Raw genomic sequence first — 25,044 nt, 5'->3', positions numbered from 1 at the left:
CAATGGCTGTGAGGCTACAGCAAACTCTCTGTCTCCAGGTCCAACCAGCAGTGAGGCTGAGCCTGGGCTCCCAGTAGACATATGTAAACTGAACATGTATATTCAGCACCTAAGCATATCTTTAGATGTGACCAGCAACATCGGTAGCACAGACAGATACACAGAGCACTCAAACACAAACAGTATCAATGGCTTCATCCTGCTCTCCCAAACAAGAAGACTAAAACATTATCAATGTGAGGAGAGAGTTACCTGCTTCACTGGAGGAACCAGAAGAATAACTGCCTTGTTTTTATCCCTATGTGACTAGTACTTATGTGAGTCTGAACTTCATTTCAACAAGATGACCATTTTCCTTCCAGCAAATATTCCTCATCTTCTGCTGTTTCAAAGTGTGTATTTGCTACAAACACTGTTCCATCCACATGAGAAATTCCATGCATATGCTATGCTTAAATTAAGTTGAGAAAATCCACATGAAATATTTTAAAACTTCATATTTTTACATTCCCAGCAGGGAGGAAGCCCTCCATTAATCATTTTTTTCAGGTTAACTTTCCTTTTTTTGTAAGTCTCTATGAAAACAGATCACTCATTGCCCAGCTTGCCAAAGTTTCAGAGTCAACTTGAGCTCATAAAACATCCCAAGGCTGTCACAAATACCTTTGACTCTACACACACTGATAGTTTTGCATGCTATATCAAATACACGTGAATAATACATTTCCACTATAACCTTTTCTTCAGTGTACTCTGGCAACCACTAGTTAAAAATACCCATTGCCAGTATTTGAATAGCAACATGAATGCCCTGCAGCAGGATTTTAACTCTGCTTTCGTTGTCTGAAGTGTAAGTAAGTTTTACTTAGGATGCTGAACAGACAAATAATGAATATTACCCAGGAGGTTTGACATGTAGTCACTCTTCCATCAGCATGACCACCAGAACTTCCTCACAAAACACTGAGAAAAACATTCTTAATTCAGTGATTACAACTACATGCATTTTTGCTCTGTTAAATAAAGCTTGAGCAATAGACTCTCAATAAAGCAATGCTAAGACATCTTCCTTACCACTCATTAACCAACCAGTTTTATGGTGAAGTGTAGGGTTATCAATACTTAAGAATAATCAATAACTGTCATCTGTTAGGATTTCTTTCAGCACAGAACATCCACCTGTTCTCACATAAATCCTAAAAATGTCCTTGATTTTATGGCAGCAATGTGTCTTTCTCATCTGAACTGTGGCATAACATTGTCTCATCCAGAGACAATTGCTCAGAGAAATATTTGGACAGAGATCGTATCTCACCTGGTATTAAATCACTTCTGCAGCAGCACTGAAATCAGTGAGAGCCTGAGCATGGTGCTTTTAATAAGGACCTGCTGTTTCCTCAAGTTTATTACCACTTTTTTCCCCCATGATACAAAAGTCCTGATGATGCTGAAGTTTGCGTCTGGTGCATCATACAAGCAAACAATATCAGGATGCATAAAAATAGAGCAGGAAAAAAAACCCCAAAGTGTTCTGACTCTTCTAGTTGTGCCCACATTTGTCACGTTCTGCCTCGCTATCCTGAAGAAAGAATTAAACAAATGGAAGGTGCAGACGACAAAGGACACTGAAACACTTTGTTGGCACAAGAGAAGTTTCAGTACTGTGCCAAAGCCATCTGGAGAGAGAGGGAAGTCATGGGGTGTGTGGCAAGAGTACCCCAGAGCTTTGCAGAGCCCAGGGACACAACAGAGTCCTCTCCGGGATAAGAAAGAAAAGCTGCCTACTATTTTTAGCCCAGCACTGCTATTTGAGTGTGCAGGACATAGGGATCAAGGTGACTCTGTTAGCAGGAAAAGGAGAGATCAGGACACAAAGGTTCAACTGACCCAACTTCTCATGCAGTTCTGGAATAAGTTCCTTCTGTTACAGCTACAACTCGTGGGTACAGAAGGTCTGTTTCCAGAACAGCTCTTCCTGACAACGTCCTTTCTCTTTGTTTAATGAATGAGGTTAGGCTGCAAATCTCAGGCTGCACTTGCAAAGCACCCTGTTCTGGTATTTGGACAAGGGACTCTTAGTATCTCATGAAGCACAATACATATATTTTCAAAGACTGGTATGATGGTAAGTAGCAAGGAGAATGTGGGTAACTAGCCAGCCTAATTACCAGTGTGATGAGTGACTTCTCAGACATTCCAGAAAATAACCATCTGTTTGGTTTGCTTTCTTTCTGAGGCATACTTTGTTCAGTCTGCCACAGGTGTGCCCAACCTTTACTTGGGACACCCCTCTCCTGAGTGAGAATGGAGGTCTTTGACACTGAGAGCTCCTGCAAAGGTATCACCCATTTCCTCACCCAGATCAGCAGTGACACACTGAGCACACTGAGACAGTGGTTTATTCCATGGAGAAGCCCCATAGAACTGAGCTGTTCCTTCAGACAGAGGACAACCCCATTCCTCTGTCCCCTGCCCATCTGTTCCAAGTGTTTGGATCCACCTGTTGCAGCAATCAGCTATGTACACTGCCCCGTGTCTCAGAAATAAGCCCAGGTATTCTTGATCTGAGTTATGCAGAATGTGTCTGCTTTGGTTCAGTCCTCTTCTTTAGAGTTGCAGGCAAATGGAGCAGCATGGAACGTGATGGGAAAGGATCTAGATGGTCTTTCCCGGTTTCCCAGTTAAATACAACAGTAAAAGTCTACAGAGAAAGGCACATCCAAAAGGCAGAGAAACTTCAGCTTGCCAGATGAGTGATAACTTCATAGGTTTGCATTTTTGAGACATGAAATAACAACTTGCTGCTTTAGACAAAAAAAGAACTGCTTGTCCTAAGTGCCTTCCTCAGCCTGTAATTAGGAAACGCAAAAAGAAAGTTATGCTCAAAGAAAGTGTAGGAGAATGGCAAGGCTTGGGACATCATAGAAGATTCCATCCACCAGTTGAAGTGCAGAAATCCCGCTTTTATTTTTTCTAAGCAAGATGGCAGACAGATAGGGCTGCAACCTGACTTCTGATGCATCACCCTCTGATTTTGGCTCTGTTTTGTGTGTTTGACATGTAACATTGGGACATCTGCTCTGCAGCCCAGAAATGCATGGGCACAGCATTTTGCAGGGGCCTGGTGTCTTTCAGGAATATATTCACAGTGTCTGTAAATCTATTTTAACCACATGAAAGTCAAAATCTTACAGCCATGAAGTGAGCAGCAAATCAGTTTTACAATAGCCTCACAGAAAAGGCTGAAGTTGCATGTTTACTAATCAATGAGTTGAGTTATGGGGCACAGTCATGCAGCACAGATGGCAGCAGCATTTGGGCAGCCCGCTAACCACTGGGGCATTAAATACTGCTGCTCTGGCCGGTGGCCCATAAACCCTGGCACACAGATTGTTCTGAGGTGTCTTTATTGCAAGAGGACGGCTCTAGCTGGCGAGAGATGCTTCTGGGTAAGGAGTCCTATAAATCCTGAATAGCAAGTCAGCAGAAATGCACAAAGTGTTCAATTCGAAAGCACTACCTGTAACACCAAAGGTTCTCCTTGCTTTGAATCAAAGCTTACGCACTGCTACAACGCATGTGGCACGTGTCCAGTGAATACAGTAACGCCTTTAACACAGCTTATTTTCCTACAGTTCTAAAAGCTGGATTCTTTTTCTATCTGAGATGTTCTTTGAGTCCCTGTCCAGACAAGCCTAGCAGATACGAAGCCACACACGCTGATCAGAAGCTGGGCGCTGATCTCTGATTCCCGATCTTCCTTTCCTGGAGCATTTCAACAAGCACAGGAGCCCCATCGCAGCAGCCCTTTTTACCCCAGCAGGAGAGGACAAGGCGGACCCACCGCCCCTCGGCACCCCCTGCTTACAGAGCAGCTCGTTCCCCTCGGGCCGGGCCGCCCGCCAGCGCCGTGTAAGGCAACCCGGCGGCTTCGCGCCTCCTCCGGAGCACTTATTTTAGAACTCGGGACAACCGCGGCACGGCAGCGACCACAGGAGAAGGGGCGCGGTGCCGGGGGAGGGCGGCGGGTCGGGGGCAGCCGGAGCACCGCGATGGCCAAGGCCGACGGGCGGGGCGCGGCGGGGCGAGGCCGGGGGGCGCCGGGTGCCGTCCCCCGCAACGAGGCGGGGAGCGGCGGATCCGCGGCACGGCCCGTCCCCGGCGGCACCTCCCGGGCGGGGCGGGGAGGGCAGAGCCACAGGAAGTCGGCGCCCGGGTGGGCTGGCACAGGGGCAGCGGAGGGCAGGCGCGGCCCGGCCGGCGGGTGCCCCGATGTCGCTGCCGGCGGTGCTGCCGGGCTCCTGCTGCCCCGTGCCGGGGCTCTCCGCCGGGTCGCCGGCCGCCGGCACCGCCATGCGGCCGCCGGGCTCGTTGCCCGCCGAGCCCTCGCTGCCGCCGCTCCGGTCCCGCCGCGCCGGCTGCCCGCGGCCGCTCCCCGCCGCCAGCTTCTCGTCCTCCCGCCGCGCCTCGGGCGCCGGGCTGCTGCCGTCGCGGCCGCTGCTGTCGCTGGGGCTGCTGCAGCTGGTGCTGGGCTGCTGCATGGTGGCGCTCAGCTTCGGGGCGCTGTCGCTGAGCGGCGCCCAGGAGGTGAAGAACGCGTGTCCCTTCTGGGCCGGCTCCTCGGTACGTCCCCGGCAGCGGGTGGCGGGATGGGACTCGTGCGCGGGGCGTGCTCGCTGCTGGCGGCTCCGAGGAGCGCCGGTACTTCCCTCCTGTTGCGTTCTGACAGCAGCCGCCGTCCGAGCGGCGGGACAAGGCCCGGGCCTCGGCTCAGCCCGGAGCGCCGCGCTCGGTGCCGGGCGGCCCGTCCGGAGCGCGTACCGTGCCTTAACCGGGCTGCAGCCCGAGCCGCGCGGATGGCGGCGTGGTGTCTGCACTGACGTTTCTGTCTTACCTTTGGCTTTCTTTCGCCTTCTTCTTTCTCGTTCCAAGTCAAAGAGTTTATTTAGATCTCTAGCAGCCGCGGGCTTTCTTTTAACCCTGTGCACAGAACCATGCTTATACTAACAAAATGTTCTGAAGCTGCACGTGTAACCTGGAAATGCCCAGTTACCGTAATAATAATAATAATAATAAAGACCTTTTTTCACGCTGGTTCTGAAACAATGACATATTCAGTCTTAAAAAATTACCTGAAGTGTCTTCTGAGCATAGCTGGATGAGTGAAACGTCTCGTCCAGCAGCAGTGTGGGATGCTGGGGCAGCTGTCATTCAGTATGTGCCTTTCTCTCATCTTAGGCACAGCACCCTTCTTGGGATGCACTCATGAAAGGCACTCTTGAGGGAGGCATTTCTTCCATATACCTTAAATCTTAATCTTAATGAAACCAGTGTTGGCATCCCTAAGGATGCCACCCCATTCCTATATGCATTGGTGTGCTTTGTTATAAAAGCACGTGTCTATTTTGTGCTCAGAGAATTGTAAAATGTTTGTTATGAAACTGCAGCGTTATGTATGTGCTTTTGCAACAGCAGTGGTGATACCAGGAGGTGTTTTGGCCAAGTCATGTATGCCTGTTATGCTAGGTCAGATCAGTCATGTCAGGTTAATGAAGCGGCTGAAGGGATTTGATAAAAATGATAGTGGGCAGCTTCCCCTTTGTGTCCCTGCTTGGCTTTGGGGTGGGAGTGCAGTCTGAACTGGCCTAGTCACAAAGGCCCCCAGACTAAAGATAGTTCCTGCTTGCACCCAGGACCAGCTAAGAAATGAGTTTGCCTTCCCTTTTGGTTCTCATTCATCCAGTGAGGAGTATCTGGGTGTGTGGTTTGCTTCGGTTCTGCAGCAGTGCTTTCTCCTTCCTTAACTGTTTTGTCCTCAGATGAAGTTGTGGGGACAGCTCGTGGTTCAGCAGGTCTGATTAGCAGCCCCTGCTGCAGAGGGGATGCTTCTGCTTGCTTTTTCCTCACACGCATGCTGCTATGCTGGCTGAGTAGCAGGTAAAACATGTCCTAGGTTGGAAGTAACTTTTTTTTTGGCAGTTGATGGGGGTGGGAATTGCTGGCGTGACTTTCTGGACATTTTATGTGAGGAAGCAAAACAGTAGATAAAAATTTCAGTTCCAGTTGTGTTTTCCCTTGGGGTGCTCTTCAACCTCATCAACACAGACTCTGAGTTTCTGCTGTAGAGTGTGCCCCATGTCATCTCAGCACTGCTCTCACACTCCAAAATACTTCCCATCAGAGCAGTGGCAAATACTGTGTAAATGGCATTTTCTGAACAGTAGTTCCCTTCTTGGTAATGCTGTTTTCTTAATGTTACAGGTAATTTTATCTGGAATCATAGGGCTGACAACGTGGAAGAGGCCCATGATACTGCTGGTGAGTATGGATTAAAACTTGTTGTGAGAGAATTTTCAGCAGATGTGCAGGAATTATCAGGTTATCAGCAGTCATGTTAAACAGCTCTGCTTCTTTCTCCTTGAAATAAAAAAACAGACCGTACTGTTGAGTCTATTTTGTAGACTGCAGAGCTGTAATTGTTGAAGAAGTCAGATGCCATGGAAGGCTGAGTTCTTCAAACATCCTGGAGTCCTTCTAGGAGACTGATAAGAGCAGGAGAGCATCATGCCTGGAGAATGTGCTGGTGTTGTTCACAGAACGCTTTCTGTGTAGGTATAGGAGAATACTGGTTTAATATGGATAATTCATCTCTCTGAGACAGTGCTGCTAAACCTTAGAGGCAGCTGGTTTGAAAGCTGTGCTCATTTGACCTGTGCAAGTGTTTGATGGCAGGCTGAGCTAAGCTAAACACTGCTGTTCTACAGTATCCAGAGTTAGTAATTCAAATACAGTTGACATTACATTGTTCTGAGAGGAGAAAATCGATGTGCAAGGGTGTGTAAGCTGTTTCTGCTTGTAAGTGAAATCTGAAGCTGGGTAGCTCTCGGAAGTCTCAGCAATGGGATTTGCATGAAAGCATTTGAAGGTGGGTTTTGTTGGTTTTGCTGGTTTTGTTTTCACTATACTCTAACTTCTGAAGTACTTTCTCCAGGGAAAGCAGTTGTTTTGTCTCTTTGCAGTGTGTGTTTGGTTCATGTGAGGTGTCCATGTGGCCATCACTGAGACATACCAAGCATCAGGGAGCAGGCTCTGCCTGAGCTGTGTTTCTCAGAGGTGTGTTGCTTGGTGCTCCAGGAGCAAAACAAGTTTTTGTACTGCTGCTTTGGATACAGGGAAGAGCCTGATCTCAGCCTCCCGCTCTGGAAGGACTATGCTTTCTTGAAAAATAAATATAGTTGCATCTTTCTCAGAATGCCTGAGGCTTGCATGTAGTGCCTGATTGGGTGTTACATGAGTTCTGTGCTGTTCCTGCAGCCCTTGTTGTTGTTGTTGCCTTTTGCCTATTGTAGATTCTTCAGTTCTTTCATGCCTCCCATGTATAAATTTTGTGGGTCCTTCTAGTTTTACTGAAATAGAGAAGCACTGGACTTCCTCCTCTTTTAATTTGTGTCGAATGATCTTCTGGGTGGATGGGCGAGCGGATGGTAACAGAATGCTCTAGGATGTTGTGCAGGGAGGTTCCTGAGGTGCGTCTGAGCTCAGAGCTGACCCTGCACTGAACAGGAAGCTGACTTTCAGAGGAAGTCATACATTGAACTAGCTATGGTCTATTGAGGAAAGATTGTTAGTTTCTATAAGGAAATTTATTTTGGGATACATTTCTATTATATTCACTGTCTAGTATCTTTAATACTTTCTCTTGGGAGTTTTCAGCTGCCATGTAAGTTGCAAAAGTAGATGTCCTGAAGAGCTAAGTAATGTGCCTTGTTAGACAGTACAGCTTTGGGTTGTGGCATTCATAAGTGAAAGCAGAAAACATTCAGGGCTAAAACAGACCCTGTTCCTGGGTATGACTGCCTCCACTTTTTGCTACTCATGAAAGGCTCCCATACTGGATTCTTGCAAACACGCTTTAGAACTACAGGGGTTCCTCTCTGCAGGCTTTTGGAGTGGGTCCCTGTTGCCTTTGCCTGTTCATAAATAGCACAGAGCCAGCTCTCAGCCATCATCACACGGCTGTCCTGGCACGCCTAGCAGTAGCTCCAGCAGGTGCCCAGTGCAGAAATGCCTTTATGTAGCAAATAAGCCTTGCAGAAGGATTGATTGCACTTGAAGGTGGTTGTATGAAGTTGCAGCAGAACTCAGATATTTGTGTGTTTGGGAATATATGCTAGACCTGTGCCTGAAATTTGAGGAGTGAGGAGTACTCCAGGTGCAAGGTATGAATTACCACATTTTGCATTGCAGCAGTTTGTTAGTGTTTAGTTGTGCCTGTGTGGAGAACTTGGACTTGGCTCAACAGTTACAGCATAAAGTAAATGTAGACCTAACAGTGATGAGTATTATCTGTGGCTGTGTCTCAATCTGCAAAGGCCTTTGTATCCATAATGATAGGCCTATTCTTTCTTTTTGTTGTTAGGTTCCATAATTTCTTCCAACTCTCTGCTCCAGGTACCCTCTGGAATCCCTCAAATGCATTTCCCAGACAGCTTTGTTACCTGCCCAGGTGGGGTGATTCTTTATAGACTTTTACTTTGCCTTGTTGTGCACCAGAAGCTCTCAGAGGAGGCTGTAGTCAGGGGCAGAGGTGTGCCTTGAGGCCCACTCCCTCCCACAGCTGGCAATGGAACCACGTTCTGGCTGGGTGCTACAGAACGTGCCCACCAGAAGATGCTGGCCCTTAGATGAGCTTGTGGGAGGGACACGCTGATGCTGTTTCTTGAGACTTATTGTATTAACTTATTTTTATTATCAGTTTCTAGTCTCTGAGGGACCGTCCGATGGAATTCACTTTTCTCTACCCCATTTAAAGCGTATAGAGTCTTTCTAGAAGAGGCCCTTTGGCAGCTCTCATAACAGGATTTCAGAGCTGCCTGGCAGGGAGCACACCTGTTTGCTTATAGCTCCTTCACTGCACAGTTCCTCTGAATATCAGGGTGGTGTATCTTATCCAAAGAGTTCCTGTGCCTTTCCCCCAGCTCCAGTAATGGCATCTCACTGTGTGGGCTTGCATCATGGTGTAAAGCCCCTAGGTGTGCATGGCCTTTGCAGGGCTGAAGGATGCTGAGGATACCTGCTGCTCCCCTGCAAGGTGCCAGCCTGCTGAAAGTGCCGAGAAGAGAGAGCTGGGGGTGAGGGATGAGGTGACGTGGAGAGGATAGGAAGGCAGCTGCCTGTTTCAGTCGGAGGCCTCACTGGCCGGGAGCCTGGGCAGCAGGGCTGATTTATCCTCAGCTGTTTAGTAGAGGAGCTGGTGGTGCTTGTAGGAGTCGGGGGTGATGGGAGAGGAGAGGGAGATTGGTGGGAATTCCTCTGGAGGAAAAGGAAAGGGAAGGCTATCAGATACAGCTGATGATGGGCCTCCAGCACCACGCTCAAGAGGAGACTAGTCTGAAGAGGAATGGCTGCAGGAAAGGATGGGGAGCAAATATCAGGTTGTAGAGATGGAATGCTGTGAAGCAAAACAGAATTGTCATCAGCTCTTTTGATGGACCTTCTTGCAGGGGCAGTGTTGTCTTCAGCAACATGGCATCTGAGAAACCCTGGCTCTGAAACCTTACCTTGCTTGTGATTGTCTGAGACTTATTTGTCTTGGGAATCAGCTGTCAAGTGACTTTAGAAGTCAGCCTGTGCTGCTCATGCTCTGATCTTTACTTCAGAGGAGAAGCTTCCTCCTGTGTATGCCTGCCCAAATGTGCTTATGGTGGAAAGGGGTTTGTTTGTTTGTTTGTTTCCTGAGGTGGTTTGGGCATTGGCTGTCAAAAGTTCTGGGCTGGATGCTATTCTCTGCCTGAACAGAAGCTGATTTCTTCCTGTCCACTCCAAAACCCCCTCCTTCCACAGCAGTCTTCATTTTATTTTCAACTGAAGAAATGTAGCTTCTTTCAGAAGGTGTGTAAACTTCCTTGTTGCTTGTTTGCATACACATCAAGAGTTTATACATAGATACTTAATATTTAGGTTCACTTGAACTCCTCATGTCACTCTTAAATTTTAGCTCTGCCAGCAACAGTGTAATGCTATGCTGATATGTGAGTTGCAGGTCTCCATGTGGTACAATAAATAGGAAATCAGTAAGGTCACAAAATGAACACACAGTTACTGCTATTGCTGCTGCATGTGTTTATGGAAAGCTAATACACTGACTTAAATATTGTTAAAAGGATGCTTTTAAAGCCTGTATGTTGGATGTACACAGGGAAGAGCTAGTGACTGTGCAGAAAGTGTTTTCCTTTCACTTTTTAAGTGCTTGCTTGTGCCCCAGTCATGTGTGTACATATTAAAAGTCAAAGCAATTTCTCCCTGGCATTTAGACATTGTCTTTGACAGTGGCACCAGCAGGACAGCAAGTAATCTGCCTGCACAGATTAAATTATAGGGTCACGGCCTTATCATGTAAGTTTGTCCTGCTGCTGCTGCAGCTGTTTTTGTAGCTAATGAGAAAAGTGCCACTAACTTCAACAGAATTGGCTGACACCATTTAGACAGGTCCTCAAAGGGCAGGATGTTTCTGGTTTGTTTTTGTTTTTACTGTGGAAAAGGTCATCCATGCAAGAGATTAGCAGATACTGTCTCTGACATTAGAATACAGTTTGATTTCCTGGAGTTTAATTCATAGAAATGTTCACCAAACCTTCTGCAGCTGTTCATACTCTGTGTGTATCTAACACTCGGAAGATGGGGGCAGTGGGCAAAACTAAATGTGGGTTGTTTTTATTTTTGTCAACGCAGTTCAGTTCAGATGAGTTACCTCTATTGGGGCTTTTAAAATAACACAATTGTCTTTGCCTGCTCTAAGTGTAGGAGTATTTTTCTCCTGGTTCAAATACAGGTGGGCCCTTCTTTTACTGGAATAACATGGACTTGTTGGTGTGTAGTGAAAGAGAAGGTTTTTAAATTTGCATCTGCAGGTGAACATGATTTATAAAGCCAACTGGCAAAGTGCAGGTTAAATGTACAGTGGGGTGGGTTGAAAACTGAAGGAACAGTTTTGTTCAGAGGGTGGTGGTCAGTGATGCACAGCCTGACCACGGGCCAGTCAGCAGTGCTGTGCAGTGATATTTAAAATCTTAATGAATGATGTAGACAATGGAACAGGGTGCTCTCTCAGCAAGTTCACAGACGATAGAAAGTGGAGAGAAATGACTGATGCACTGAATGGCTGTGCTGCTGTTAATGCAGACTTGGTCAGCTGGAGAAATGGGCAGAGCAATCTCATGGAGCTCAATCAACAGGCAGCAGTGGTGGGCTACCTGTTGGAAGAAGGCACTGGTGAAGCTGCTGACCATGAGACAGTGAAGTGTGACTGTGGCACAGAAGGCCAATGGCAACCAGGACTGCATTAGATGGAGACTTGCCAGCAGGCAAGGGAGGAGATCCTTCCCCTCAGTGTTAATGAGACACATGTGGGTGCTGGGCCCATTTCTGTGGTCCCCAGTGGGAAAGGCACAGGCATACTGGTTCAAGTTCAGCCTAGGGCCAGGAAGGCCTGTAGCACCTGCAGGCAAGGAGAGGCTGAGAGGCAGGGCTGGTTAGTGTGGAGGAAACTTCTGTCTGTATAAATATCTGGCGGAAAGGAGTGAAGAAAGGGGAGCCAGAGCCATCTTGGTAGTGCTCATTGACTGGACGTGAGGTGATGGGCACAATCTAAATGCTGTGAATGTGAGAGAATTATTTTGTTTTCTTGTGAGGATAGACAGCGGTCAGACTTGGGCTGCCCAGAGGGGTTGTACATTCTGTGGGGGCATGCAGAAGCCAGGCAGACACAGTGCTGGGCATCTGGCTGCTGGGGGACCTACCTGAGAAGAAGGCTCAGCCAGAGCAGAGATGCTGACCTGATCACCTCCAGGGGTGCCTGCAAACTCAGCCTTTCTCTGGAAATGCTAACTAGCAATTAGCAGGGGGGGGGAAAAAGGGTATTTTCTCTTGACAAGTTCTTTTGTATGCTTATTTCAGTCCTCTAAGAGATGTGCATTTTAGAGCATGATTCACTTAAGCACTGCGTAAGGAATTAATTTCAAATTCTTTGTTTTTGAAGATAAACAAATGGCACTCAGAGTGCACCCTAACATTAAAAAAACTCTTGCGTGTTTTTGTGATATGTGTAAAGCTAGTTAAAAATGCTGTTCCTCTTAATTTTTATTGCAGTGTGTCTAACAATCCCGTCTTTCTTCTGAGAAGTGCTAAGAACTACTTTAGTAGTTGTATGTTGAGGTTAAAACTTCCTATGCAATAGTGTTGCGATTAAGCTTGGGTAACATTTGCTAGTAGCAAGATGTAGGTTAAAGAATGGGCTTACATTATAATGTTCTTCAGCTCTGAGCTGTTTAGGACTGATAGTTTTCCCACATGCATTTTATTACAACACTGTTAAGACAGAATAAGACAAGAGAGAGAGTTCTCTCTCGCTTAAAGGTGTTCAATGTAACAGTCTTCTGGATTAAGGCAGGACATGTTTGAGCACTTCAGTGAAGTCTGAGTGAGTTCTGGAAATTGCCCAGAAGGGGAGACTCACTCCCATCTTCAGTTTGGGTATGAGGTTTACATTGCCATTGGTTCCTTGCATTGATTTCTTAATTCTGTTTCCTCTACTGTTTACTTTGCATTGCTATTTCAGGTTAACCTGTTTATTCTTCTGTCTGTCATCTGTGTGCTGCTGAACCTGTCTGGATTTATACTGGGATGTCAAGGCATTCAGTTTGTGTCCAGTGTACCGAGATGTGATCTGGTGAGCAGACAGTGATTTATTCGTACTTCTTCCCTGCATGCCACATCAGCAGCCGTGTCCAGATCACAAAATGTTCTAGTGTTTGAGATGTAAGTAAGGCAATTAAAATGTAGCATGTTGGGATTAAAAAAGGCACCTTGCTCCTTCAGGTCTGACTCAATTCAGTTTGTGAACAAACTAGATGAAATCCACAACAGTATTTTTATTATCTGTGTCTAAAAGTGCTTGCTTTTGGGAGGTCTGGTGTCTTCATAAGCTGTTTATCTCTGTAGGTAAAATCCCTCCAGAAGGTATGTTGTGAAGGGTTTTAAAAGAACATAATTGTCCCAGAAATGGTTTTGTTTGACATCATTGATAGCTGGCCTCTGTCTGAAGACACAGCTAATTCTGTACAATGGGTTCCCAAACATAACTTGAAAAAATTACTCTTGCCAGCATTATGCACTGACTATAATGTAAAGACCACTTAAGTATAAGTATAAAGGATTTTTACAGTCATTTGACAAAGATAAATGTGCTAACTCAGTAGCTTGTGGGTAGAAGTTTTCCCCCTTTTGCTCCAGCTGGCTGGGACATGTTCATATCTTGCAGTGAGAACCATCAGAGGAAAACAAATAAGGTAGACTAAACCATGTTGGATTCTCACAACACTTCCACTGCAGGAAAATCCAGTTTGCACTATAATGCAAGAATGTCACTATAATGAAAGAATTTCCAGGCTGCTGTGTACTTGCAGAAGATTGGATATTAAAATTGTTCAGTGGTCACTGTAGCACTTACTGTTTTTAAATGTTTTGAGCATATTAATGTCTTGTTTCAGGTAAGAGATTTGTGTAATAAGAGCTTTACGATGCATTAATCTTTGTCATACTGAACTGTACAAATTTAATTTCATAAGTCTATATTCCAGTCCAGATACAGTTTAACGGAGGTTCTGTGTTACGCAGCTAAAAATGTTGCATAGAACAGCTTATACCTTAAAAAGTGGGTTTTTTTGTTTCTTTAAAGGTGGATGTGGGTGAAAACAAGATTTGTTTCTGCTGTGAAGAATTTCATCCCACTAAATGCACAGAAAAAGCGCATGCGCTGAAGCTCTTCCCGGTGAAGTCATGCAATGCTGTTCATCTCCTTCTCAAGGTACCCTATGTTTGCTGATTAAAACGACTGCTTTGATAAAGTCTGAACTTGTGTGAAACAGTGCCGAAAAATTCTGTTATCTTCTGGTCTCATACACTGATCAGAATGTTTGGGTTTTTTTTTGTTGTTGCTGTTGGGGTTTTTTGCTTATCTCTGGGTCTTGAACAGCGTTCAAAGTTATCCAACAAAGAATTCTTATCCTTTCTGTGCTTTATGCAATCAAAGCTGCAGTTTGGTTTGGATGAGACTGCATGAGTAAAGATGCTGTAAGGTTAAGCTTATGATTAGAGGCCTCTGTCATCTCTTTTGGTAGTCTCAGTCCTTCTTAGCTTACAAACTACTGTAGTACAACTTCAAGGACACATCATCTTCAGCTATAAAAGAGCTTTAACATTTCTTTAATGGTGATTATCTCACAGTTGCATTTCCCACTGAAAAACTAAGAGGAAGACTGTAGTTCTTGGATGAATAGATGGCCTAGAAATCACATCTGAGTATATTAAAGCCTCCTGGATTTCTGTCAGGAAACTCTATAGGGCAAAACAAGCTTTTTCAAACTATTAAAGTCCCAGGGATCATGAATGCGGAAGTCTGCATCACATACATTACTAAGAAGTAACTGTCATGGTCATCTTTGTGTTTCCTGTGTTTGTTTTTTCTTTCTTTTGACATTTACAAATACCTTGATTTAATCTTTTGATTTCCATAATCTTCATGTTCTTCAGAAAGTTATCTTTGCTCTTTGTGCCCTGAATGCTCTCAGCACCACAGTTTGCTTGATAGCAGCTGCCCTGCGTTACTTACAGATATTTGCAACAAGAAGATCCTGCATGGTACGTGAGTGCAGGCACTGCCTGATATAAACAGTCATACTAACATTATTAGTAGATTACACAGTTCAGTAATTTGTTAGATCTCAGTTGGAAGCTTTGTTAACAGAAGTTGCATTTGATTAGGGCGAATGTCAGATTTCCACAGAAGAAATTGAAGAACAAGGTCACATTTCAGACCCTGAAGATTTTGTCCCACCTGTGCCACCTCCATCGTATTTTGCAACATTTTATTCATTCAGTCCAAGAATGAATCGCAGGTAAAGCTGCAGATGCTCTTTCCTTCTTACTGGGACATACGAGTTTCTGTATTTCTTGAAATTCAGTGGGGGCTTGTGGGCTTTCTTACTCTTCATTTTGCAGTAGTTACATGCTTCTCATAGCAACTGGTGAGCTGGCTTTGTTTATTAGTTTGTTACTCAAGTGGGACTGAATATTTATAGGCAAAAACACCACAATGCTCAAGCAGGCTGAGACACTGAACTCGTTTAAAACTGTCATATTTTGCTATGATCGAGCATTTTGTTTACTTCATTGCTTCATCAGGAGCAGTGTGTGTGACCTCTTGGGTCTTGCTGAGGTAGTTATCATTTCTGTTGCAGGATTACCTAGAAAATGATAAGACAACAACAGTTTTACAGTGAGAAAGTCATCTAAAACTCCAGACCTCACTGAAAACTGTTGATAAATGACAGTTGGTTCCAGCACCTGATGTGCTCGCTTGTTTAACAGAGTGCTGCATGTAGCCATCTCTTTGGCTGCGGAGGAGTCTATTGGAATGTGTTTGTCACAGCTTCCCAGCCTGGGAAGGGGCTGCTGTCCTTGTCAGGCACAGCAGCCTTGATGGCATATCTTTTGTGCAGCAGTGTTTGTCTTTTCAGCACAGCAGGGTCTGGAATAGTGCAGCTGCCTCATCCATTACTGCATTAAATCTTGTTGATAACATCCAAGCACAGGTTACAGCTTTGTGAAGCGAGGCTGCTTGTTTGAAGGCACTGTTTGAAGACACAAGGCTATGGGGTGACTGAGGAGTGGACTGGCCCTTTCTTCACACTGATGCCTGTCATCTGCCTTCCTGGGCCAGGTGCCTGCTGTGTGAAGGAGGCCCAGAAGTCTACCTCAGTTGGGTTTAAAAGTACTTATTATTTGGGGATTGGTGGCATTTGCTTAAGTGCTAATCTGTTTGCTCACACAGTGTGTTCTCAGATCCACTGTGCTCTCAGGCTGGCCCCACACCACTCAGTGTGTGTGTGGCTCTGTGTGGCCTTGCTTTTGGGACACATTTCTGTGAAGCACACCATGACAGCACAAAGCCATGTGCAGCTGCTGGGTAGAGGTGTGAGGGCAGGAGGAAGCAAAGATGGGCCCTCCCTGCACTCAGAGTGCGCCGAGCAGGCACCCGGAGACAGCCTTTGCTACTCTTTCCCATTTCACTTCCAAACCCATGTCACCATTTTAGCAAGGTTGCTACTTGATGTTTCCTCACACATGCACCTAAATCTTACGGTTCTGTAGACCTCTGCAGAGAGAGTGGAAATTAGGAGGCAAAGAACAGAGTGCACTTAAGGGAATGCTTTTGTGGCTGCGTATTCTCTAATGAGATCTAACACAATACAATTTTCCTGTGCAGCATTGATTTTCGAGACGTAGCTGAGCTGTGCAGGCCAGCTCATGTTTAAAAATGAAATCAAACTAAGGTTCAAGATCTGTTTGGTTATGTGGTGCAGCAGCTGTAAGCTCAGCACATATGTGGAATAATTGAAAAGTGTAATGCCAGAGGGACATTCGTGTTGACTGATTGAAAGCTTCAGATGGTTTTGAAGCTTTCTGGGGCAGATGAAGGTGGCTGAAATATTTATCCCCTTTTTTTTTTAAATAGAAAAGTAATGACTGGCTACCAAAATCTTTTTTTTTTTCTTTTTCTTTTTTTAATTTTTGTTTGTTTGTTTCCTTTCCAAGTTTTATTCCTGTTCTGTCTAAGCAGCCTTTTGTTGGCATTTCTGTTCTCTCTGCCCCTTCAGATCATGGCATCAGGATCCTTTTCATAGCCATTCTTGTTCACTTTGTGTCCAGAGAAGCCTTAGTCTCTTGGGGAAGGACTCCTCAGCACAGTGTTTCTGTACACAGAGCACAACCCAGTGATGACTGAAAGGCAGAAAAAGATCCAGAGAACAAAATGTGTGGTTTCTTGAGGTGCCTGTTTCTGGGCCATGTCAGTACCTAAACTCACAAGGAAAAGCAGAGAAAATCTTAGGGAGCCAGATTTAAAGGATTCTCTGAAAACCATGGAGGCAAGCTCCTCTTGGCAGGCTGTCCATCACCACACTGCCCCGGTGCCAAAAGGAGCTTTTACTAGCATGGGTTTCTCCAGAGGATGCTCTGAATTCTTCCCCTCGTGAGCTGCCATCTGAGGGGAAGATGATGCAGAAAAACATCTGAGATTTCAGCTGTATTTGAGGCTTCTTTAGTGAAAATTGAGAAGTAACCTTTACCATGAGGTTTATTTGCCTCATGTTACAAATTTGCCTTTGTGAACTGATCGCCTGTAATACCTTCAGCCAGGCATCACTGCAGAAATAGCCTTTAGCCTCTTCCTGTGCAGCTGCATCAAAACATGTAAGACGAGACTAGAAGTATCTTGAATTTCAGCTATAATTAGGAATTTAATAGTTCATGACAATCAGAGCTGGCTTATGGTGTTTTGAACACCCACCCGTATTTGGATCTGTGAGGTAAACCTGGTGGCTCTGGGGGTATTAGGGGCTGCTACTGAGAGCCAAGCAGGAGCAGGCACAAGGTGCCAGCAGAGCTGTTTCCATGCTGAGGGGATGCCATGCCAATGGCTCCGTATCATGTTGTATGTTACAGGATGCTGGGCTCTGGTGTGATTCCTCTGCCACACATTTATGGAGCAAGGAGTAAAGGCATTGAAGTGTTCTGCCCCCTGGATCCACCTCCTCATTACGAAGCTGTGGTGAACCAGACTGGCTCTGAGCAGGTGTGGTTTGTAGGGGTCTCCAAATGTCATCTGTCTGTCTGTCTGTCTGTCTGTAAGAGTAAGATTAGCAGCTCACCTTGGAAGTCTGTACCATATTCACTGAAATTGGCAGAACTGGATGATAAAAATTGATTATACAGATTAGATAGTTTTATAGTGGAGCAAAGCCCATATAACATAGTCATCGTGCAGTTACATTCACTGCACAGTTCATTCTCCAGGGTGAGTGCTTCAGTTCTTGAAAAGTGCTGGCGCCCATTTGTGTTCTTCAGCTTTTCTGTTTTATTCCAGGAAAGCAGACTGCAAGAAGTGGGTGAGGAAATTGTTGCTGATTCAGCAGAAAGCAGAGGCAGGCTGGCCTCTCCAGGTAGGAGCATCTTAAAGTTACTGTAGGACAGTTCTGCCCAGTCACAAGGATTTCATGCAGTGTCTGGCTTTGAAAGCCAGAGATACAGAACTATGGTTGGGCAGCAGGAACAGGGGTTAATGCTCGAGTTGCAAAAAAAAAAGTACGTGAACAGCAAACAACAAAAAGAAAGAACATGTAAGTTGCTCCAAAAGTAATGCCTCCTGTTAATTCCCATGGAAACTGTAATAGCTAGAAAGAGCACATGAGTGCTGTTTGATAGTGCAAATTCTCAGCTACAAAATACCATTTTTCAATGTGGTCGCCACCATTAGCTGTGCATTTTCACCAACACTTAGCAAGAGCCTGCAAGCTGTGCTTGTAAAGTTCTGCACCAGCAGAGGTGATCTGCTGTTGCTGTCACTGCTGCAGAAATACACCACCCTCTGCCTCCCTGTGCTCACATCCACTGGCTGGGCTCTCAAAATGTTCAGTAAGCATCAGCCAGTGCTGGTGGGTGCCATTTTTTCCACATGGAGGAGATCAGTGCCACACCTTCACTCCATCTGCACTTCCATGTCAGATGCCATTCTGTCAGAGTGCCCCTCTGCTGCCATCTGTCACGCAACATCAACATGTGATGGGATATTGGTGGAAGGTTCAGCCTCTGCTGCTGTACCACCATGGCTACACTACAAGTGGATGCTGCATTTTTCAGCATTGTTTCAGCAAACTATGGAAATTGCTCCAAGCTGTTCTCAGCATAGGTTTTCTATTTATTGTTCTGTGAAGGCCTTCTTGTAGGTAATGCAACACTTGCTTCCTCTGGGTGCTTAGAAACTACAGGATACAGAAAATGATATAGGATAGCAAACGTGAGGCTGCACAGTTCCTGCTTTAAATTGTGAGAATAGAAAATAGAAGAACTATAGAAGAGGCAGCTTGTTGCAAAGGATGGTCAGAAAAGTTAAAAAAAAAAAAAAAAAAGAAAAGAAAAAGAAGCCATGGTGAGGCATTGTTGGAGGTGTTGCTTGTATTTAAAATCTTCCTTCACAATCAAGCAGACTTGAGCACATTGTACTCTCCTCATCCTTTTAGTTTATTTGTCCCTCCTCTTCTCTTAGTGGCCTGTAAAGTGACTTTTAACTCTCAGCCTGGCTGAATTCAAGCAGAAGAAAGCAAACACCTTGGTAGAGATAGTAAGCACTGTTTCTTCTACATTCCTCAGCTTTGCAGGGACAGTGAATTGAAAATAACTGAGCAGTATCTCCTCCTGTATTACTATCAATGGGTGTGTACCAGGTCTGTACACACCTGGTTCATTTTCTTAGCAGCCTGCAGGATGCTGTGTCCTGGGCCCGGGGCCAGAGCAGTGCTGCTGCCATGGGGCAGGGAGGGGCAGAGCAGGGAGCAGTGCTGCAGCCGGGCTGGAGGAGGAACGCCACCCGCTGTCTCAGCTGATGTCGAGTAACAGTCTATAAATAAAAGTGAAGTTATGGCTTATGCTGGCAGTTTGCTGCACCAGGCTTTTCTCTTGGATGCCCCCACTGGGGCGGGTGGGCAAGGTGTATCTCTCACTGGAAGTGAAGGCTGCCTGCTAGCTAAGGTGCATCCCAGCTGCAGGAGGGACCCTGTTGAGCCAAACAGGAGTTTCTCAGCCAATTGTAATAGGAGGGTTACCTCCTGAGGCCTGGGGGTGCTCAGCAGCTGCCCTTGGTCATTGCAAACTGGGTATTTTCAAGGCACACTCAGCTTTGAACCACTTCCCCTTTTTAACACCTGTAAAGTTAATGTGGATTTTCATTAAAGTCTTGAAATCAGTTTGTTCTTTTGAATAGTATTAAAAAACACCCTCACCAGAACACCAATATCACCGTGTCTAAAGAAGTGACTGCTAGAACAGCTCCACTAGAGAGTCTGCTTTGGCAGTGGATTCTTCAGTCCACCTTGGCACTCAGTCTGCCATGGTTTGTTGCTAGGTCCTGCTTCATGGCTTTCCCAGCTCTTACCCTTCCTTCTTTCTGGAAGATTCTAGATGCATTGGTATAGAAGTTGCTGTTCTCAACAAGCAGAGATCATCCAAGACCTAATTTTACCAAGTGCTTCATTCACTGGAATGAAACAAGGTCTTTGATTCTTGATGATTGATTCATGAGCTACATAACTGCAAGCAGTGTCTGACCTCTGTGGCTGGATGCTGTTTTGTTTTGGTACTTCTGCTCATATGCAGGAGAATAGTAGGCACTGCAAGGTTTGGCTTTAGCTCTAGGTGGACACCCTTCTTCAATCAGGTAGAGATTCCTGTGAAGCAAAGATGTATTTGCTGTTACTCCAGCTGGATAAGGTGAATAGGTTTCTGTAAAAGTTCAAGCAGACCTCAGATGAGTGTTTGTTGTGTGTGCAGGCAGATGCTCACATAGAAGCACTTGTAATCATTACAGCTATTTGGGGAGAAAAAAAAAAAAATCAATAATCTTAAATGATTATGCCCTCAGATCTGCTTTGTTCTAACTACTTTCCTTCACCTTTTCTATTCCTGCTTACTCAGGTGAAGAAATTTCCAACTCTTCCAGCAGAACAAGCCTTCTGCCCTCTGCCAGCGCCGCGCCCGCAGAAGTTCACAGAACCTTCAGTCCCTTACAGAAACGGTCCAGAAGTGACCCTGTGCTACACTGCCAGCTGCCACAAGGTGACTTGACTTTCTCTGTCCTTGTTTAGGTAATGAACCCCTAGGAAAACATTTGTCAGAGAGGGTTAGCACCCTGAACCAGCAGCCTACAAACACCAGCTCCTGTCTCCTAACTGTGCCTATGTTACAGCATGCAGGCTGTGCTTTGTCATACACACTGCTGTCAGCACCGCAGTTTTGCTTTCTCTGTAGTCTTTCAGTTTTAGGAACAAAGTCTGCAGCTGTCCAAAGTCTTATAGTTTTTACTGCAGCATGTTGGAATCCCCATAGTAGCTGCTGATGTGCATTGGTGCACACAAAACAGAAATGGGGGAGTGTTTGTAATGGTCATTTGTTTTGAACACTGGATTACTCTTAGTATTTTGCAGAACGTGTTCACGTCTCCACTGCATCATCTGTTTTCTCTTTTCCTCCTATCAGCTTTCACCACCGCACCCTAGAGAATCTGCTGCTGAAGCAGTAGTTAAATGACACAGCGCCTATTCAGAGCAGAGAAAGCAGAGCAGTGTGTTTCTGCTGGAGAGGCAGTCTGTCAGCCAGAAGTGTTTGGGCTGATGTATAAGGGGTTAGACCTATTCAGACTGGATGTGGAAGTTGAATATGCAGCCGCTGCAGAAAGGGAAGTCAGCTGCCTTAGCAGCAGAAGCTGCTTGATGTTAGCTTGTGCTGCTCTTGCTGAAAAACTTTGGATCTGTTCCTGGTGATATTTGGAATAATGCCATCTTTAAAGAGATACTTGAGCAATCTATTGGTGTTCTTACTGTTTTTACAGGGCCAAAAATTAGTATTATTTAGACCAAAGGTGGTGGATTTTTATTCAGACTGAAGGCAGTGGAACTGATGCTCCAGTGTCCCTTGTTTAGTCCTTGCAAGGTCATTTTGAATGGCTTTTAAAATGAATTTTCTGCTTTGTTGTATTACTAGCTCCCAGCTGGAGAAACAATTATTTTTAGGTATTTTGTGAACAGTTGTCTGCTAATAGCTGAAAGTGTTAAAGAAAGTCTAGGGAGGATCACAGACCTCACAAGCCATGTTTAACCTGCTTTGTGTATCAACATGAAGACTAAATACCTATCCTATCTCTAATCAGTCAGAGCAGAAGCAGAAAGAACTGACCCAACACACAATGGAAAAGCAGCGTTCACAGAAGTGGTCGTCCCCATGATACACACTCAGCCATAGTGCATAGGTACTCTTATTTCATAAATGTTTTCTGTAATGTGAACAAACACAGCAATGAGAAGAGCCTTGAACAACATGCCAGACTAAGTTTCACTTGGTTAAACTGTGTAGTGCCTCATCACTACATTGGTGTGGAAGTGTTATTGGATATTTGTATGTGAACCAAGTAAACTGTTTTCTTGGTTGATCTTTGTCTTCAGGTCCAGTGGTCAGCTGTGAAGCTGCAACTCAGATTGAAATAAAACCACAACTCAGCACTGTCACGTTGCGGAACAGTTTGAGAGCAAGAGCTTTGAGGGCAAGACCCCGATCTTTGGTAGACTACAAGTCCTACATGGACACCAAGCTGCTTGTGGCACGGTTTCTGGAGCAGTCTTCCTGCACCATGACCCCCGACATACATGAGTTGGTGGAAAATATCAAATGTGTTTTAAAATCAGATGAAGAACATATGGCAGAAGCTATCACCAGCGCTACCTTCCTTGAGCAGGTAGTTTCATTATTCACGTTTGTAGGCCAGCCTTGGTATGGGAGTATACATTCATAACTCTTATTTCATGGGCCAGTGCTTTATTTTAACTCAGTGTAGGGATTGTATAGGAGTCAGAGAGGCAGCACATGTGGGACATTCTGTCCTTGTGGTTGACAAAGCAGGGTAGGTCAGAAGACTGCAAACAGAGTCAAGAATTGTGGGGGGAGAAGAGAAGCAACTGGCAGGAACAGAGACTGATTTAGACACAGTAACCTTCATCAAACACCTTTTGGCTGATTTATAAACCATTTGGAAAAATGAGTTGACTTTAAGCAGGGTGTGAATGATCTGCTGTGTGAGCTTTAGCTTTGGTTTAAATTGTCCTGCAAAATACGTTAAAAATTATTTTAGGCTGCATAAATAGCAGGATTTCCACTGGCAGAAACCACAACAGATTTAACAAAAAAATGCTGAAAGATACTTACGAGAATTATATTTTTCACACTGGCCCGCAGCTTGTTAGTTGTGTGGCTTCTGCAGGAATAATACATTCCTTTAAATGATACCTGACATGAAATGGTTTGGGGTGAACTAACTCTTGTGCAGCTTTCACCGGGAAAAAAAATTAGAAGCTGAAGAATGACAACACTCACTCCTTTAATCTATGGGACTTTTTTTCGCATCATCTCTCTTAGGCAAATACCAGCTTTACTCTAAAATGCTTATTTATTTGTTTAGAAAATGAGTAATGCCACAACCAGGTTCTTCCTGGTTGGCTAAGAAATCTTTTAAATGGAGCAAGAGGTTGAAAACAAATCTTATCAGTGTTTGTTTGTTCAAGGTGATGGCACCTGCCCAACAAGATACGGCGCTGAGGGCCCATGTGCTACCTTTTAGACGACACCCTGGACTGCTGCATCTGGAGAGTTGCGGTGACCTGAGCACTTTCACAGCAGGTGAAACTCATCTAGCAGAGAGGAAGACCCAGAGGACAGAACATGAACGGCCTCACAGTCTTATTGGAGTTGTCAGGGAAACTGTACTTTGAGTTGGCTCCTGTTCTTCAGTAGAGCATTTCCATCAGGCACACATGTTGCACAGGAAAATCGTCTCTGAAAAGTAGTGGACAAGGTGTTGCTTATCCATTTTTGTATCCTCATATTCGAGACTCCCAATGGGAAGCTCATTCTACAAACCCTGTTAAGCACACTGCAAACGGTCCTTCCAACTAGGCTGTTGTCTACTGCCACTTAGAATAGAGTTGTTTTTTAACTCTGTTTACAAGAGCTACAGCAGAAGGGCTCTGCCTTTTTTCATCTCTGCTCAGGCAAGCGCAGTTAATTCATGGATGCACTTTATATCCTGTGGAAGAACATGGCCAAAGCTGAAGCCTATGTTTATGCGGTATATACTACTGTAGTTCTATTGATTTTTAGCCGGCTTGTCCCACCTGACCATAAAAAGCACATCTGCTAGTATCAGCTGCCATCCACGCTGAAAGCATTTACACAGCCATCTCAGATTTTCTGAAGGTGTGCAGGGGATTGCTTGCTTAATATTATTTTGCCAACCCTCATCTCTAGGCCACAGTGAGTTTACAGTCTTTGGTTAATAGACAGATATATCTAAGTAATTTGGTTCAAGCTGTTGGCTGCAAATTGTTTGTCAAGTTCTATTCTGTATGTACCTATGCTGCTAACTGGGAATACACTATGTATTTCCAGAGGCTGGGATCAGGCACACAGATCTGATATGCAGGGCTAGTTGCAGCCTCCTGTGTCTCAGCAGAATGACTCCTGCTCCTCTCTTAATGATAAAACTTTATTTAATAGTTACTAAACGGCTTTCATACTGAAAACCTAGCTTTACAAAGAGCTTTAATTAAGCTCTTTCAGAAGGGGAAAGTGTGTTTCACTTAAAAAAGACAAGTAAAATAAAATGCGCATCTATCTCTACACTTGACTTGTTGTCTTATTTTGGTCTGGTAGAGGAAATGCACAGTCATATTGGTACATTTTGCTCTCAGAACTAGGAGCAGAGCTCTCCCTCAAAAGAAGGTCAGCATGCAGATTCAGGGATAATTCTTGTATACATAATTCTGTCTATCTTATTTGAGAAGGTCAATCTCACCAGCATCCTGGCCTCCAAATCAGCAGTTTTCCTCATACACTATGACTGATAAATACAGTGTACAGCACATGCTTCTTTGTGGAGGCCAACGAAATCACTGCTTAACAGCTCTTAGATTGCTGAACAGTGAGGAAGGAAATCTACCAGGGTGCATACATACAATCTATCTGGCCATCTGAAGCAGCATGTGAAGTTATGAAATAGAACCCTGTGTTGTTATCTATCTGTGTAAAAAAAGGCACTTGGGGCCCCAGAAAGCATCGTTTAAAATGCAGCTCCTGAGAACAAATGCTATGAAGAATGAGGGCAGTACAGATGATCCTATCATCTGTTGTGATGCAACATTAGATAAGAAATCAATTTTGTTTATAAGCACTGCTGTCATTTATTAACTGAAAACAATGCTGCTTTAAAAACAAAATTGACAGCATTGGTTCATGTCTGCAGAAATACCCATACTGTTACTCCAAACTCGGTAACAAAGAGGGAGTTCAGTTACCTTCCAAGCACTCACGCACTCAGTATTGGCAAAC

The 25,044-nt window shown here is 44.9% G+C and overlaps 1 protein-coding gene across 3 annotated transcripts; it reads left to right on the top strand.

Annotated features, from left to right (window-relative positions):
* Nucleotides 1-4,173: 4,173 nt before the first annotated feature.
* On the top strand, nt 4,174-24,336 carry ENTREP1 (endosomal transmembrane epsin interactor 1). 3 transcript variants are annotated; one of them, XM_015849083.3, is made up of 11 exons: nt 4,178-4,623; nt 6,262-6,318; nt 12,617-12,727; nt 13,736-13,864; nt 14,590-14,697; nt 14,821-14,954; nt 17,563-17,692; nt 17,984-18,059; nt 20,587-20,727; nt 22,110-22,399; nt 23,223-24,336. In XM_015849083.3, exons 1-11 carry the CDS (start codon nt 4,273-4,275, stop codon nt 23,427-23,429), a joined length of 1,734 nt encoding a protein of 577 aa, XP_015704569.2. In that variant the 5' UTR covers nt 4,178-4,272; the 3' UTR covers nt 23,430-24,336. The 3 variants fall into 3 exon arrangements, with proteins under 3 accessions (XP_085384365.1, XP_015704569.2, XP_085384364.1); XM_085528238.1 differs by lacking the exon at nt 22,110-22,399 and having other exon boundaries at nt 4,183-4,623; nt 23,223-23,424; XM_085528239.1 differs by lacking the exons at nt 14,590-14,697; nt 14,821-14,954; nt 17,563-17,692; nt 17,984-18,059; nt 22,110-22,399 and having other exon boundaries at nt 4,174-4,623.
* The last annotated feature ends 708 nt before the right edge of the window (nt 24,337-25,044 follow it).

The sequence above is a fragment of the Coturnix japonica genome, chromosome Z (genome assembly GCF_054131305.1).
Source record: "Coturnix japonica strain WE chromosome Z, WE-NBRP24, whole genome shotgun sequence".
In the NCBI taxonomy this organism is placed as follows: Eukaryota; Metazoa; Chordata; class Aves; order Galliformes; family Phasianidae; genus Coturnix; species Coturnix japonica.
The sequence above is the reverse complement of the archived record's forward strand: the minus strand, read 5'-3'. Positions and strand labels throughout refer to the sequence as shown.

What these genes read in the sequence shown, in the direction of transcription:
- ENTREP1 (XM_015849083.3), top strand. Translation starts at nt 4,273, where the DNA reads ATGTCGCTGCCGGCGGTGCTGCCGGGCTCCTGCTGCCCCGTGCCGGGG. An exon ending in AGGCAGGCTGGCCTCTCCAG is followed by an intron (nt 18,060 to 20,586) that starts GTAGGAGCATCT and finishes CTGCTTACTCAG; the next exon opens with GTGAAGAAATTTCCAACTCT. An exon ending in GCGCTACCTTCCTTGAGCAG is followed by an intron (nt 22,400 to 23,222) that starts GTAGTTTCATTA and finishes TGTTTGTTCAAG; the next exon opens with GTGATGGCACCTGCCCAACA.